The 13,022-nt window shown below is 57.4% G+C and overlaps 7 protein-coding genes across 8 annotated transcripts; 4 read left to right on the top strand and 3 right to left on the bottom strand.

Annotated features, from left to right (window-relative positions):
* The first annotated feature begins 152 nt into the window (after positions 1-152).
* H310_11860 lies at positions 153-1,886 on the top strand. 2 transcript variants are annotated; one of them, XM_008878691.1, is made up of 6 exons: positions 153-266; positions 322-765; positions 808-869; positions 920-1,134; positions 1,185-1,385; positions 1,440-1,886. In XM_008878691.1, exons 1-6 carry the CDS (start codon positions 229-231, stop codon positions 1,839-1,841), a joined length of 1,362 nt encoding a protein of 453 aa, XP_008876913.1. In that variant the 5' UTR covers positions 153-228; the 3' UTR covers positions 1,842-1,886. The 2 variants fall into 2 exon arrangements, with proteins under 2 accessions (XP_008876913.1, XP_008876914.1); XM_008878692.1 differs by lacking the exon at positions 1,440-1,886 and having other exon boundaries at positions 1,185-1,430.
* A 141-nt stretch (positions 1,887-2,027) lies between these two features.
* On the top strand, positions 2,028-3,628 carry H310_11861 (hypothetical protein). Its single transcript, XM_008878693.1, has 4 exons — positions 2,028-2,457; positions 2,501-2,708; positions 2,766-3,044; positions 3,091-3,628. Exons 1-4 carry the CDS (start codon positions 2,057-2,059, stop codon positions 3,415-3,417), a joined length of 1,215 nt encoding a protein of 404 aa, XP_008876915.1. The 5' UTR covers positions 2,028-2,056; the 3' UTR covers positions 3,418-3,628.
* Positions 3,388-4,668, bottom strand: H310_11862 (hypothetical protein). Its single transcript, XM_008878694.1, has 2 exons — positions 4,172-4,668; positions 3,388-4,124 (listed from the first exon to the last, which is right to left on the bottom strand). The coding sequence occupies exons 1-2, from the start codon at positions 4,652-4,654 to the stop codon at positions 3,717-3,719; spliced, it is 891 nt and encodes a 296-aa protein (XP_008876916.1). The 5' UTR covers positions 4,655-4,668; the 3' UTR covers positions 3,388-3,716.
* A 93-nt stretch (positions 4,669-4,761) lies between these two features.
* On the top strand, positions 4,762-6,547 carry H310_11863 (hypothetical protein). The gene is made up of 4 exons (XM_008878695.1): positions 4,762-5,363; positions 5,407-5,487; positions 5,532-6,034; positions 6,084-6,547. Exons 1-4 carry the CDS (start codon positions 4,804-4,806, stop codon positions 6,275-6,277), a joined length of 1,338 nt encoding a protein of 445 aa, XP_008876917.1. The 5' UTR covers positions 4,762-4,803; the 3' UTR covers positions 6,278-6,547.
* On the bottom strand, positions 4,777-10,805 carry H310_11864 (hypothetical protein). The gene is made up of 4 exons (XM_008878696.1): positions 9,736-10,805; positions 6,601-9,680; positions 6,473-6,556; positions 4,777-6,417 (listed from the first exon to the last, which is right to left on the bottom strand). Exons 1-4 carry the CDS (start codon positions 10,756-10,758, stop codon positions 6,348-6,350), a joined length of 4,257 nt encoding a protein of 1,418 aa, XP_008876918.1. The 5' UTR covers positions 10,759-10,805; the 3' UTR covers positions 4,777-6,347.
* A 183-nt stretch (positions 10,806-10,988) lies between these two features.
* Positions 10,989-11,474, bottom strand: H310_11865 (hypothetical protein). Its single transcript, XM_008878697.1, has one exon. The coding sequence runs from the start codon at positions 11,342-11,344 to the stop codon at positions 11,108-11,110; it is 237 nt and encodes a 78-aa protein (XP_008876919.1). The 5' UTR covers positions 11,345-11,474; the 3' UTR covers positions 10,989-11,107.
* Positions 11,475-12,318: 844 nt separating this feature from the next.
* On the top strand, positions 12,319-12,918 carry H310_11866 (hypothetical protein). Its single transcript, XM_008878698.1, has one exon. The coding sequence runs from the start codon at positions 12,353-12,355 to the stop codon at positions 12,710-12,712; it is 360 nt and encodes a 119-aa protein (XP_008876920.1). The 5' UTR covers positions 12,319-12,352; the 3' UTR covers positions 12,713-12,918.
* The last annotated feature ends 104 nt before the right edge of the window (positions 12,919-13,022 follow it).

Here is a 13,022-nt window from a genome sequence, read left to right on the forward strand (position 1 = left end):
CTTTGGTTGCGTCGTCGTTCCGGGCCGGAATGCATGAAGTGTGGGAGAGCAGTGGAATGAGATATCGATTGATAGAGGTTTAACCGGCGTGGGGGTTTCACAAAAATAGATTTCGCTCCATGTCAACGGCAATGGTCGATCCAAAAATAACCATCGCACGCTTCGTCGGGGCATTCTCGGGGCTGCCAGTGAGCGACGCGCGAACCCCGGCGCACTCCGACACCTATCATGCAGCGACTACTCGGCATTTCGATCAACATGCTGCGGTAGGGTGGATGCGTTCGTCCACTTACGACCTGACGCAATTCACGTGGTGTGTAGAGGCAATGGTACCGACGCGCAACCTCACGGAGAAGGGTCAGCTGTCTCGATAGACGACGACGACATGGGGGTCGATTCGACGAACCAAGTCGATGGAACTCCACCTATTCAGGAATCCACGGAAGAACAGACACGTGAACGCAGACCGTCGATTCGACCCACGGCGCTTCCTCCGCCCCTGGAAAAGACACCAGTTGACCCAGCCAATCCCCAGGCCAACTTAAAGGCCCGCATCATGCAAATCCAAACGAACAAGTCGCTGACACCCAAGGAAAAGGCCGACGGGATGCAAAAAGTCATGATGGAGCAGTGGACGGAAGCGCAGGAACGGTTGACACCAAAGCAGACCGAGCGCAAGCCGGACACACCGATCGCAGACTCGGGTCGCACCATCGTGACGTACCACAACGAGGAAAAAGGCATCAAGGGGTGCTCCCATTACCAGTGCGTATGCAAATCTGCATTCCGTCCTCACCATCGACCTAGGCGAAAGTGCAAGCTCTTTGGCAAGTGCTGCAACAAGTTTTACACGTGCCGGTTCTGCCATGGTACGCTTGAGCCGCACGAACGCACTCACGGCCTTGGGGCTGTGTTCCAGATGAGCAGGAGAAGCACTCGTTCGACCGATACGCGACGGAGAAGATCAGCTGCATGGAGTGCCACACAATTCAGCCCGTGGGCCACAAGTGCATCAACGACACATGCGGCGTCGAGTTTGCGCGCTACTTTTGCGGCGAGTGCAAGTTTTACGACGACGACGACACCAAGGACATTTACCATTGCGACAAGTGCCGCATTTGTCGAATTGGCAAGGTATTTCGGGCGTTTTTCGAGTTTTTTTTCTGAAATTTGTGAAACGTTAGGGCCTCGGCGTCGACTACTTTCACTGCGACAAGTGCAACGCGTGCATGAGCATCACGCTCAAGAAGCACAAGTGCGTCGAGCGGTCGCTCGAATCCGACTGCCCCATCTGCCACGTGTACATGTTCACCTCCACGACCCCCGTCATGTTTCTTCCTTGCGGGCACTGCATGCATGTTGCGTGCTATGAAGATTACACGCAGGTCCGTTCGCTTTGGGTCGGTCGCGCGCGCTCATGATTGTGTGTGGACGTGTAGACAAACTACATTTGTCCGCTGTGTTCAAAGTCACTGGGCGATATGCGCGCGTATTTTGCACGGATCGACGACCTGCTCGCGCACGAGCAAATGCCGGCCGAATACCAAGACTACCGGTCGCAGATCTACTGCAGCGACTGCGAACGCAAGTCCGAGACCAAGTTTCACTTTGTGTACCACAAGTGCCAGCACGACGATTGCAAGTCGTACAACACGAAAGTCGTCAAGCATTTCAAACAAGAAGTCGCGTCGGCACCACTGCCCCCGCCAGCGCCTTCGGATCGCAACGGATCCGGTCGGGTACAACCGAGGACGACGGATGCGCGACGCAGCTCATCTTCTTCCATCACACGAAGAAGTTCGACGCCGTCGCGCCCCGGCTCGAGCAACCGCGGCACATAGTCGTTTCGTCGTTAGCGCCAAATCCCATCTTTTTCCTTGAGCTGCTGGTTTCGTATCCTTGATTGGCTGAAAGTCAACCAATCATTTGACTTATCATTTGATTTTCATGCATATCGAGAACAGATTGGTCAATATTCGAGCAGCCGCGTCAGGAATCTTGAGCTCGGGCGGTGATTGGCTCGCTCAGTCCTTTGTTCCATCGACAGAGCGTCCCCATGGTCGGCCGCGCCGTGGCGCTGCACTTGGTCAAGATGTGGCACACGTTTGGGAGCTACATAGCGTCACACTTCTACGCGCTGAAGATGCGCCCTGTGTCGGGCTTCGACCCGGCTGGGTTCATGTTCATGCTCGCGTTTGGGTGTCTGGTCGTAGGGCTCCTCCTCGCCGTCTTCGACAAGCGCAGCCAGCGGCGGCTGTCGACCTATATCGACGACAAAAGACTGAATCGAATCACGACGGTTGGAAGATATGTTGCGTCCACCGCCATCGACCACTCGGCGCGCCAGGGCTTCATCGCCGAGATGCTCAGCTTCAACTACCTCTCGCGGCTGTCGTTCTCCATCTTTGTGTTTGGGATTGCGTCCTACTTCAACGCACTGGCGGCCGTGATAGCAGGGTCCGTTCGAATCTCATGCTGGCGTTGCTAAACCTGCGCCTAGATGGCGCACCCCGAACGTCGTGATCTTGACCATGTCGAAAGAAGACAGCGGAGAAAAGACCCTTCCCGACCTCGGCCACGATCTTTTCAAGTTTGTCATGACCATGCTGTACGGGGACACAGACTACATCGACTGGTTCGACCTTCCCGACGAATTCATTGCGTTTGTGGGATCTATTATCGCGATCCTCTTCATCGTCCATCCGCGGGTACGTCGGATCTCCACGACACTCCCCTCGATCGTGACGTATGTGTGGATATTGCAGCGCCTCCTCATTCTGCGCCGCTTCACCATGATCTACGCCTGGATTAACTTCCTCCGGGCGTTCTGTGTCGCCGTCACGTCGCTTCCGGACGCGAGCCCCATGTGCATTTCGCAGTTTGACACGCACAAAGGTCGCTACAAGTCTCTCCCTATCTTCCCCAAAGCATTCCACCGAGCGTTCAAGGTCCTCATTCGACCGTCGCATCACATCACGTGCGGAGACATGATCTTCAGCGGCCACACCGTCTTTCTCGTCCTCTGCGCGCTCATGGTCACGACGGTACAGTGCCTCGCTTCTCGAGTCGCTCCTGATTCGACTTGCCTAGTATTGCGCCAAGGCCGAGCTCAACACACCCTTCACGCGAGCGTACCCGTGGGTATTAACACTGGTCAAGACGGCAACAGTCATCGGGTCCACCCTCGGAGCGTTTGCAATCATCGGGACGAGGCTGCACTACACGCTCGACGTCCTCATCGCCATCTACGTAACGATCCAGACGTGGTACACATACCACTGGCTCGTCGAGGACAACAAGTGGGGCATTCGAGTCATCACGTGGCTCGAGCACGATCAAGGCGTCGTCACCATCGACCACAATGCATATCGCATGGCTCGGCGGAGTGGCAGCTTCAATTCGCTCAAACAGGAGTAATAGTAACGCTTTGCAGGTCGACACAGCAGCACCCTCGTCAGCCCGGTGATCCGGAGCGATCCCAATGGATTGCACTGGAAGGCAAGGAGTCCGTGATCCAGCTTGGACCACATCTTCCTTCCATTAGCCACGTGTTCGCGGTAGGATGCCCAACTCCGCTGTGTGGGCCAGGGAAGAGTTCTTGTCGGTCCCGACGTGGTCAGGATTTTGGAGAGTATAAATTCTTTTTAGCCAATCGAATGGAGCGAAAACTTCATATTCCTTCTACTTTATCCAATCATCACATCGTCATGCCCGAATCAGTCGGCTTTCGATTTGGGCTGGCGCTTTGCGAGCATGGCGGTGAGCTTGGTCTGGAGCATTTCTTGGATGACGGGCCACTCGCCGTTGAGCGCCGAGAAGACGACTGTGTCGCGGTTGGCACCCTTGGCGATCATGTGTTTCCGCAGCACTCCTTCCATCGTGAACCCCAAGCTGTGTGCCGTCTTGCGCGACCGGACGTTGAACCCGTCGCATCTCCACTCGACCCGACGGTAGTTGTTTTTACGAAAGAGCGCGTCCAGGAGAAGGTATACGACCTCCCGATGGATTCCAGTGCCTTGGAACGATGGTACGATCCAAAACGCGCCTATTTCAACGCGCAAATCTTTCGGGGAATGGTTGAGGAGGCCGACCATCCCAATCGGTTTGGACGTGCCAGCATCAAGCTAGACAACGAGCATGAACCGGGTTACTCTTGTATGAGCGAACATACCACAACAAAGAGCCGTTGGTTGTCGCCTTCGGTGCATCGACTCTTCTCAAAGTCTTCGACGGTCGCATATGGTCCAGACAACATATAGCGCCACAGCGTCGCATCTGCATCAAATGCCTTCCCGCCGTATATGCCGCTGATGGCTCGTCCCGACGAGATCTCATAAAGCGTCGAAACAATGCCTTTTCGATCGGGAATGCTATCCAAAGGTCGAACGTGGACAAACTGGCCATCCAGCGAGTACGCAGCAGGCTTGAGCGCGAGCGAGGCGGCTTTCTCGAGCAAATCGTCGTACAATAGTGGCTTGATTTGGTCGTTTGACGTTGGCAATCCCGCAGCCTCGTGCTTCATGCGGTCAAAGGACCCACCAAAGTACAGCAGCATGAAGACAGCCCCAAGCGTCGCAACGAACACGACAAAGCCCACCACGATGCCAATGTATGCGTACGTGGTTGTCGTCGGGTCGGTTCCGATCGTTGCCATGATGGGCGGCGGCGGAATGCAAATTGGCGATCGAATACATCCGGAAGGGGAGCAACGGTATCCGGTCCATCATCCGGATGAATCCGGATGCCAGTCGAAACGTCCGCCCGCAGGTGATTCCGTGCGAGGCGGTTGAGAGACCAAGGGGCATGGCGGACGATCTGTGGCAGAAGAAGAAGCGTGTGTATGCGCAGCAGCTCGAGGACCGTCTCAAGGACGACGAGGCATTCAAGCGCTCCTTTGTTCAAACAGCGGAGCATGTCCGCGCGATCCACAAGCTCAATGTCGACTACAACAACCGCCGCACCGTCGAACAGACCATGTGCGCCATCTCGGGGACGAGTGTCTTGTTCGTATTTGTCGACTGCGCGCTTGAGACGAGTTGGATCCGCGTCGTGAACACGGCACTGACCGTTGCCTTGCTCGGTCTGCTCGTCCGACGCTACTGCATCGAAGTCGACATTTTTATCGGAAAAGGGTCGTTGCCACCCGACGTTCGCTTCCACGAGCTCCCTTCGTATGTCGTTCTCGGCTTTCTCGTGGAGTTCCTTCTATGCAGTCTCACCGTACCCCCCTTCATCACGGAAGGATCCTTTTCTGTGCGCCAATGGATCACCCGCGCCCAAATTGACCCAGTGTCCCACCTTCCATTCTGCAAGTTTGACGGAACGCTCGACGGCCGCGACTGCTATCTCCTCTACGCTTACCCGTGCGTACTTCACACATGCGCTCGATGCTCATCTCTAACGTAGGTACCAAGTCCTCGGCCTCGTCCAGCTCGTTCGCGTTTACATGGTGCCTCGCTTTGTCCGCAACTTGTCCGATTTCTACTGGTAAACCAGCACATCGTCGGCCGACGGCTTCCCACATTTCGTAGCTACCGCATCGCGTTCATCGGGAGCCTCAACAACGTGGATGCGCTCGGGACTCTCTTTGCGATCAAATACCTCCTACGCACGAACCCGTTTGCGTTCCTCGGCCTCGGCTTCCTCACGTCCGTCTTCACGACGGCCAGCGCGATTTGGATCCTGGAAGCGCCGGTGAATCCCCTCGTGTCGACATATGCGAATGCCGTGTGGCTGACCGTTGTGACGATGGCCACCGTCGGGTACGGCGATCGCGTGCCAATGACGACGGCAGGCCAGGTCGTCATGATTGTATTCGCCATGGTGAGCGGGATCCTGCTGACGGGAATGCTCAGCGCGTCGTTCTTCGCCATGCTCGAGCTCACGGACGCCGACGTGACGGTCTTTGACCTCCTTGAGAAGGAAAAACAAGCCAAGCAGACAGCCAACGCGTCTGCGCGACTCATCCAGGCGACGTGGAATTTGCACGTGTGTCGCCGCGACAAGAAGCACGATGCAGCGGCGTTTCAAGCAGGTCAGTTTGATTTTGGTTGTTGGGAAACACTCACATGGGGAATCGGTAGCGTCCGTACTGCTGTACGCGATGGCCCAAGTGTGTCGAAAACTGCGCAAGTCGCGCCCGCTGCACGTCCCGTCCACGTCAGATCTACTCGAGGTGCATTTTGCCAGCGTTCGCACCCATCTGCAACGGGAATTTGCCACAAGAAAGGAGCGGCTCTTGGCGCTTGAAGCGACTCTGGATGCCGTGGAGCTATAGCAGAATTCGACATTCCCCGTGTGGCCAAGAAGTTGTTGGGAGCAAGACAGACCAAGAGATACAGGATGGGCTATTTACTAACTGTTGGAAAGCTAATGCGCCGCCGCGCCGACGCGGGTGCCTCCTCGGCCTCGCGCAAGCTACGTGACAAAGCGATCGCGCGTCATGGACGACGGAGAGATGGACGGGACGTACCTCGGTGGCGTGAACTGGGTCAGCCGTCGAAAGCTCGGGCTCTTAAACCGACTCATGGACGAACCGTCCTGCGCATTATTCTCTCTACGCCACGACTGCCATCACAGATCCACGGAATGAACACTTACATCAGGGGCGGGTTCTTGAGCCGCGCCGCTTGGATCTTTGGACTCGGCAAACTCAGCGCTTTCTTGAGAGCTAGTGGTGGCGGCGTCCCGGGCTTTCCCAATATAACTTTGGGACCTGACGACGTCGCAGCCTTCTTCGCCGGCTTGGTGGATGGCTTCTTCAACGTGCCTGTGGACGTAATGGCAGCGGCCGGCAACGGGAGCTGCTTCGGCACAACGATAACGGGGACGAGTGCTGCTGGCGGCTGCGACGCGGCCTTTTTCTTCTTCTTCTTCTTATGCGTGCCCTTGGCTGGTTTCTTGAGCAATCGCGCAAACGACCCCTTGCGCTCGAACAACGGCCCAAGTGTCATGTGCAGGGGCACGATGCCCGCGAGTTGTTGCTCGGCAAGCCGACCGTTGTACAATGTCTCGATGTACCGTCGAATATCTTGGCATTCGTCCGGGCTCTGCAGCCATTCGTACACCGTCCCTCGGTCCATTCCATCCGGCATGGCGTAGTCGGCCAGCGACTGCCCGAACGCGAGCCCAATGTCGTCAAAGTGGCGCAGATTGAAGTGTTGGTTTGCGAGCCGCCCAAAGTCGGCCCCGCAAAACGATGCCTCGAGCGTGAAGCTGTTGGCGATGCCCATGTCACGGCCAACGACAACCCGCGCCGTCGATTCCCTCCCGCGGTTCACTTGAAAGTTGCACGAGTCGAGGCTTACGTACTGGCGGCCGACCCAGTGGCTGCTCAGGAGCTTGGGAAATGTCCGGGCGATCGGGTTGGCGTGCTTGGGTGTGTCGCACCCGTACATGAACACATTCTTCTTGCGACTGTGGCCATGGATATCGCAGTAAAACACGACAGGGAGCGTCTGCATGACGGCCTTGATGGCAAAAATCGTCGGGTGGCGCGCCGCCGTCGGCGCCTTCCACTGCCGATTCAAGTCGCAACCCGCGAGGCCGCATCGGTTGTTGCCGTACAGCACGCCGTCCGGATTCAAAACCGGCACGACCTTAAACACAAAGACGCGCCGGAGGAGCTTGGCGTCGGGTGCATCGGACACGAGAAAATCCAGGACACCGCGCATGACCCAGCTTGCTTGGGGCTCGCCAGGATGGACTCGCGCCGTCAAGACGATCACCGGGCGCGTCTCGAGCGCGTCATGGGTGTACGCGAAATCGGTGATCGAGAGGACGTCGCAGTCTTGTTGCCCAAGCGTTCGGCACAGCACCGACTTGCGCACGACGTCCGCGCACTGAAACGGAGGCTGACGGAGGTGCCACTTGTGGTCGGCCATCGTGTACGGGTAGCTGTGCGCAATGAGGTACGTGTCGTCGGCGCGAGGAAAGGTCAAGGTAAAGCTCATGGTGAAAAACGTACTCGCGTGGCCGTCGTCCGCCTTGGTCTGTTTTGGCTGCTTGTACGGGTTGGCATAGTAGCACACGTCTGTCCCGGCGCGCTTCCACCCGATCGCGTCGGTGCTTGCGTCCTGCACCGAGTACACGACCGGCTGGAGCCCCGTGTTGAAGAGGCTGTCTGGTTTGTACAAGTTGACAATGTGGAATGTGTACGCCACCGACGGCTGGGCATTCGCGACGGCAAAGTAAAACCATTGCGTGTACCCGGTCGTGTGCACGTCTGGGCGCAAGATGAGGTCGAACTCGGTGTCGGCTACTTGCACCGCGCGGAGGAGATTGCCTGCGTCAAACTCCGAGTCGAACGTCAAGGGGGCACCGAACCGACGGGCGTCGCTCGACGTCGGGAAACCCACAGCATACGGGTACACGTCGGTGGGGACTGCCGACGCGAGCGACGCGTTTCCGGCCGGTCGCGTGCTTTGGTACACGACTTGAGCGTCAGCATGGTTGGTTTGCACCAGCGCGACGCGCATGGCCATGCGCAACTCAATGTACTGCTGCATGTCGGCGGAACTGGCAAACGTGGATGTAGCCGGCTCGTTGTGCACAGGACACGTCGTCAGCAACGTCGTGGCGGCGGGTGGTTGGGGTGCGCCGCCGGACGGCAGGCGGACGAGGGGATGTTTCGGCAGGTGGTACCCGCTCGAGTGGCTTGTGTACGTATACCGGTGTTCGCTGACGGTGGCGGCACTTCGTTCGGATGGGACTACGTCCTGGGGGTGTGCGAACGTTTGGATGAGGTACGAAACCAACGCGGCCGGCGGGACGGTCACGGGACGTAGAGGGGTGCTCGCGTCTGCCGTGACTACGCTGGACGGAGCCGCAGTACAAGGCGGCGGCGCAGAGGCGGCGCCATCGTCCGGTGACGATCGATGGTCGCACTGCGCCACGGCCTCGTCGTCTACCTGGGGATGATCCACGACGCGGAGTTCGTCGGTGTAGTCGCTGTCTTGTTCATCCTCGTCTTCTTCGTCCTCCTCCATTGGATTCTCATCCTCTTCGTCTTCATCGTCGTCATCGTCGTGCTGCTGGGTACCACTGGGCATGCAGCCAGCCGCTTCTCCGACGACCTCGCTCTTCATGACAGCGGGCGCCGTGGGGGATGGACCGGCAAACGGGGTTTCGAGTCGAAGACACATTGCATGGAGAAGCTTTTGAAGGTCGGCAGGGACGTCAGCAGGGGCTGCAAACACGTCGCGATTAAACTGGCACAGAATGTTGACGCCCCCACAGCTGACCATGCTGTCGACGCCTTCCTTGGACCCCATGACGTGCAGCAGGAAACGGCATGCCTCGATCATGCATTGGGGTGCCCAGTTCGCGCTCGAATATCGACTGAGGCACCTCATGGCAGCGCCAATGAAGCCAAACACGGTGCGGGGATGGGACGACGAGTCGGACAAACTGTACGCGGTGACGACGCAAAAGACTTGGTCGAGCAGCTCGATGTCTTCCGGGAACGTCCGAATCGCGACGAGGAGAGCCGCGAGCGACTTTTCCGGTGACCGGAGGGGCTGCGCTGCGATCATGGATCGCCGGAGGTGTACAAGGACATCGAGAACGAGCTGGAGCATCTCGGGAGGGTTCCCATGCAGCGTCGCGAGGGCCAGCATGCTTTCCATCGTCGCAACGTTCACAAGCGCTGGGAGCGGGACTGGGTTGCGGGACAAGTGCGCCTAATCGGGTTCACTTTTGCATGATATAGGTGTTTCAACGATGCCGTGTTGTTACCAGAAGGCGGAAGATGGACAAGGCGAGCGGCGCCGTGTTGTCGGCGGCGAGGCGCAGGAGAAGATCCCCGTGGCACGACGACACCGGCACATACGGGCTCAAGTCGACCGCGTGAGAGCTGGCGAACTGTGTCATCAAGCACAAGATATGGCAAGTCGCGAGGAGCGTCTCAGAGCACATGGCGCCGGTCCGCTGGTTCGCCAGGACTCGGAACAATACGAGAACAACTCCGTCGTGAACCATTTGGGGCACCACGGCAGGGTCTTTCGAGATGCGGAATAGGAGAACGGTAATGATGCGCTCGACGTCGGTCGGAAGCGGCGCGGCTGCACACATGGCCGCGACGATTGCCGCCACGCCGTGCGCGTCCGCGATGCACTTGCCCACCCCCTGGAGCTCGCACACGATGGCAAGTGTGTGGCACGCCGACTTGACAACTGCCAAACGGGATGCGCTTGCGTGTTGGTTGTAGTCCTTGAGCACGTCCAGGAGGAAGTCGATGATCCCAAGGTCATATACGACGCGGCAGTTGCGATCGTGGCCGATGATGATGCTAGTCAGTGTGTCCAACGCGAACGCGAGCAGATCGACGTTGCGGACGTGCAGCTGCATGGCCGCCACCACGACAGGAAGTCCGACACCGATGTGTTGCTGGTTGTCGGCGAGTTGACTGAGATTGCTCAACGTCCCGAGCGCGGATCGAAGCAGCGCCGGGTTCAGTCGATGGACGTCGACGCACCGAAGGAGCGTCGCGATGCCGCCATGGGCACTGATGCTGGCTTTGACGGGCTTGTTGTTGAACGCGAGCGTCCAGAGGAGGTCACACGCAGCCTCCACGAGGTCTTCGTTGGCCATGTGGGCATTCATCGCTTTCAAAACGATGGCGAGGCCGGCGTTGGCAATCTCTGTCTTCTTGTCCTCGCTCCGCGAGAGGATCGAGAGGACTCCGCAGCAAGTCTTGATCGTGTTCGGGTCGCTCGCGTACTCGACCATCCGGTTCAGCAGCGCTTGAACTCGAGACATCCGCTGCCAAGCCGCTGCGGCATGTGCATCGACCTCTTAAACTCGATTGGATGCCTCGGGCGGGGGTTTCGTATTCACGGAATTAGATCGGCCGCAAGGGCGCATCGCAGCGACGTCACCACGTCAGCGGCAATCGCGCGGCCAAGTCCTGCCTTGCCAAGTAGGGGCCAAGCTGCTGCCGCCGCGGTAGGGGTGGTAGCGCATGGTTATCTGTCTTGTGTGTCATGATATTGACCCGAAAGGCAACTTCAACATGGACATTTATAGTTAACGAATACCACCCCACAAAGGGCAACTACATCCACAACAGCGCGGCTTCTTGGCCTTGACATGACTCGAAGCGACCGCTTTAGTTCCCAAAGCCCTCTTTGTTGTACAGCTGCTGCATTTGCGCCTCCTGCCACTGGTGGAACTGTTGGTTCGCGTTATACCCGCGGGGTTCCTGCGCGACTTGGTCGGCCTGGGCGTAGTAGTCGCCTTCGCTTGCGTCATCGTACCAGGTGTTGAGGCGCAGCTCTCGGCGCAAGTTTGGCGTGTCGGTGCATGCACCCAACGCCACACACAGAGCTACAATGAGAACCTTCATAACGGTGGAAAATCGAGTAGTGTTGGACCGCCGCTTGGCGTGTGAAAACGCGCTTGCAACCTTTCGAGTGGATTTCGAACGATAGAATTTATAAAGAGGGCAAATAGAGACTACCGATCCTCTGCGACCCCCCACGCGAAGTAAATGTGCAGCAGAGAGCCCCGACGGGATGCGAGAGCTAGTGGAAAGCAGTGTGATGCGTGCTTTGTCGATGGAACTTAGGGTGCAGGCAAGGAAGGGGGGGGGGTCGTTGGCACACCAGAGCGACCTCTGGGAAAGCTAAAAACGTCGCCGTCACTGTGCTTTAGGTGGGCGTGCAATCGGGTGGGAGCGAACCCACCCGATTGAACATGTAGAACTGCAGCAGCAGCAGCCACATCAAAGGTGCACAATTCAAAGAGGTCGGGACGCAAAACCCGAAGATCTGGCGTCAGGAGGTCTTGTATTCACTAACACGGGTGAAATGGGTTTGTCATCAAACACCACATGCCTGTGGAATGAATTCGTTCGTGTTGTGGTGTTGCTGAGGGAGGTTATGCACCAATTGACGGTACAATTCAGCCTAAAGGGGCACCATATCCGCCGCACGACAAGCTCCTTCCAACGCAAGAACGAAACCTGTACTTGACGTCTGGCTTTGGAAATGGGGCATACGTGGCTAATGCGAATGTTTCATAGCCATCACATCGTTCTCGGCTTTCTCGTCTTCGGCGGCTCTCTCCTCCGCGGAGATCTGGTTCGGGTCTGCGTCGTCGTTATCTTGATCCGGTGGTAGATCCTCCTGCATTCGGAGCGCGGTTGCCGCGGCCAGTGCCACCAGGAGCCACAACCACGCACGCATCGGTGTCCCAACAGCAAGTGGCGCTGAAACGGACTGCAAACTGTGAAGTCACTATTCACGGAATAGTGACCGCCAGCGTGGAAGAGGAAGTACGGATAAGAATCGTGGTATTAACCGGATTGTCCGAATCCACCGGGCGGCGGCATAAACTATTCCCCGCCGTCAAGATGAACCCACTACTGTTCCTGTACCTCAACTTCATCCGCGGCCCGCAACTGGATGCCCAGCGCCGAAAGAAGGAAGAAGAAGAGCGTCTGGCGAAGGAAGCTGCCGAACCAGCGCTGGCTGCCGCGGCTACAGTGCCAAAGAAGAAACTCGAGGCTGCCACAGCCGAACTCACATCGTGCAAGAAGTGCGAAGGTCGAGTATCGGTCAACGAAGTCGACGAGAACTTTGGGCTGTGCAATGTATGCGCGTCCAACCCGATGGCCCTCCTCACACCATTCGTGATCTTCCAACTTGGCGGGATCGTCGTCGCTCTCGTCGTGCTCGTGTACCGATATCTGCACAACCTGCCATTGGTTTAACGGTGTGATATTGTCAAGTGTTGTCCGCGAGCGGTCTCTCGTTCTAATATCGCTTTCTGGCGCGCTAGTGCGACAGCGCTAGTCGCTATCATGTTGAGACGACCGACCTAGAGCGACAGATTGGATTTTCAGCGCTACATCGTTCTGTCCACTACATACTGTATGTACCCGGTATTGAAAAAAACAGGTTCACGTGCGATTCTGATCGGACAAACAACACAATGCGATGGAGCCATATAATTGGCTTTAAATAAGATCAATGCTTGAGGACTACCCCAAGTATGCTTCGTGAAGTACACACAACAGCGCG

Source organism: Aphanomyces invadans, assembly GCF_000520115.1.
Source record: "Aphanomyces invadans strain NJM9701 unplaced genomic scaffold supercont1.34, whole genome shotgun sequence".
Taxonomy (NCBI): Eukaryota; Oomycota; class Saprolegniomycetes; order Saprolegniales; family Verrucalvaceae; genus Aphanomyces; species Aphanomyces invadans.

Excerpts from the sequence above, each read along its gene's own strand:
- H310_11864 (XM_008878696.1), bottom strand. The coding sequence starts at position 10,758 with ATGTCTCGAGTTCAAGCGCTGCTGAACCGGATGGTCGAGTACGCGAGC. Across the intron at positions 9,681-9,735 it reads TGTCCATCTTCCGCCTTCTG|GCGCACTTGTCCCGCAACCC; the intron begins GTAACAACACGG and ends GAACCCGATTAG. Across the intron at positions 6,557-6,600 it reads CTCAAGAACCCGCCCCTGAT|AGAGAATAATGCGCAGGACG; the intron begins GTAAGTGTTCAT and ends GTCGTGGCGTAG.
- H310_11863 (XM_008878695.1), top strand. The coding sequence starts at position 4,804 with ATGGCGGACGATCTGTGGCAGAAGAAGAAGCGTGTGTATGCGCAGCAG. Across the intron at positions 5,488-5,531 it reads AACTTGTCCGATTTCTACTG|CTACCGCATCGCGTTCATCG; the intron begins GTAAACCAGCAC and ends CACATTTCGTAG. Across the intron at positions 6,035-6,083 it reads TGCAGCGGCGTTTCAAGCAG|CGTCCGTACTGCTGTACGCG; the intron begins GTCAGTTTGATT and ends GGGAATCGGTAG.
- H310_11865 (XM_008878697.1), bottom strand. The coding sequence starts at position 11,344 with ATGAAGGTTCTCATTGTAGCTCTGTGTGTGGCGTTGGGTGCATGCACC.
- H310_11866 (XM_008878698.1), top strand. The coding sequence starts at position 12,353 with ATGAACCCACTACTGTTCCTGTACCTCAACTTCATCCGCGGCCCGCAA.
- H310_11860 (XM_008878691.1), top strand. The coding sequence starts at position 229 with ATGCAGCGACTACTCGGCATTTCGATCAACATGCTGCG. Across the intron at positions 766-807 it reads AAGGGGTGCTCCCATTACCA|GCGAAAGTGCAAGCTCTTTG; the intron begins GTGCGTATGCAA and ends CCATCGACCTAG. Across the intron at positions 1,135-1,184 it reads GCATTTGTCGAATTGGCAAG|GGCCTCGGCGTCGACTACTT; the intron begins GTATTTCGGGCG and ends GTGAAACGTTAG.
- H310_11861 (XM_008878693.1), top strand. The coding sequence starts at position 2,057 with ATGGTCGGCCGCGCCGTGGCGCTGCACTTGGTCAAGATGTGGCACACG. Across the intron at positions 2,458-2,500 it reads CTGGCGGCCGTGATAGCAGG|ATGGCGCACCCCGAACGTCG; the intron begins GTCCGTTCGAAT and ends ACCTGCGCCTAG. Across the intron at positions 3,045-3,090 it reads GCGCGCTCATGGTCACGACG|TATTGCGCCAAGGCCGAGCT; the intron begins GTACAGTGCCTC and ends CGACTTGCCTAG.
- H310_11862 (XM_008878694.1), bottom strand. The coding sequence starts at position 4,654 with ATGGCAACGATCGGAACCGACCCGACGACAACCACGTACGCATACATT. Across the intron at positions 4,125-4,171 it reads ACCAACGGCTCTTTGTTGTG|CTTGATGCTGGCACGTCCAA; the intron begins GTATGTTCGCTC and ends CTCGTTGTCTAG.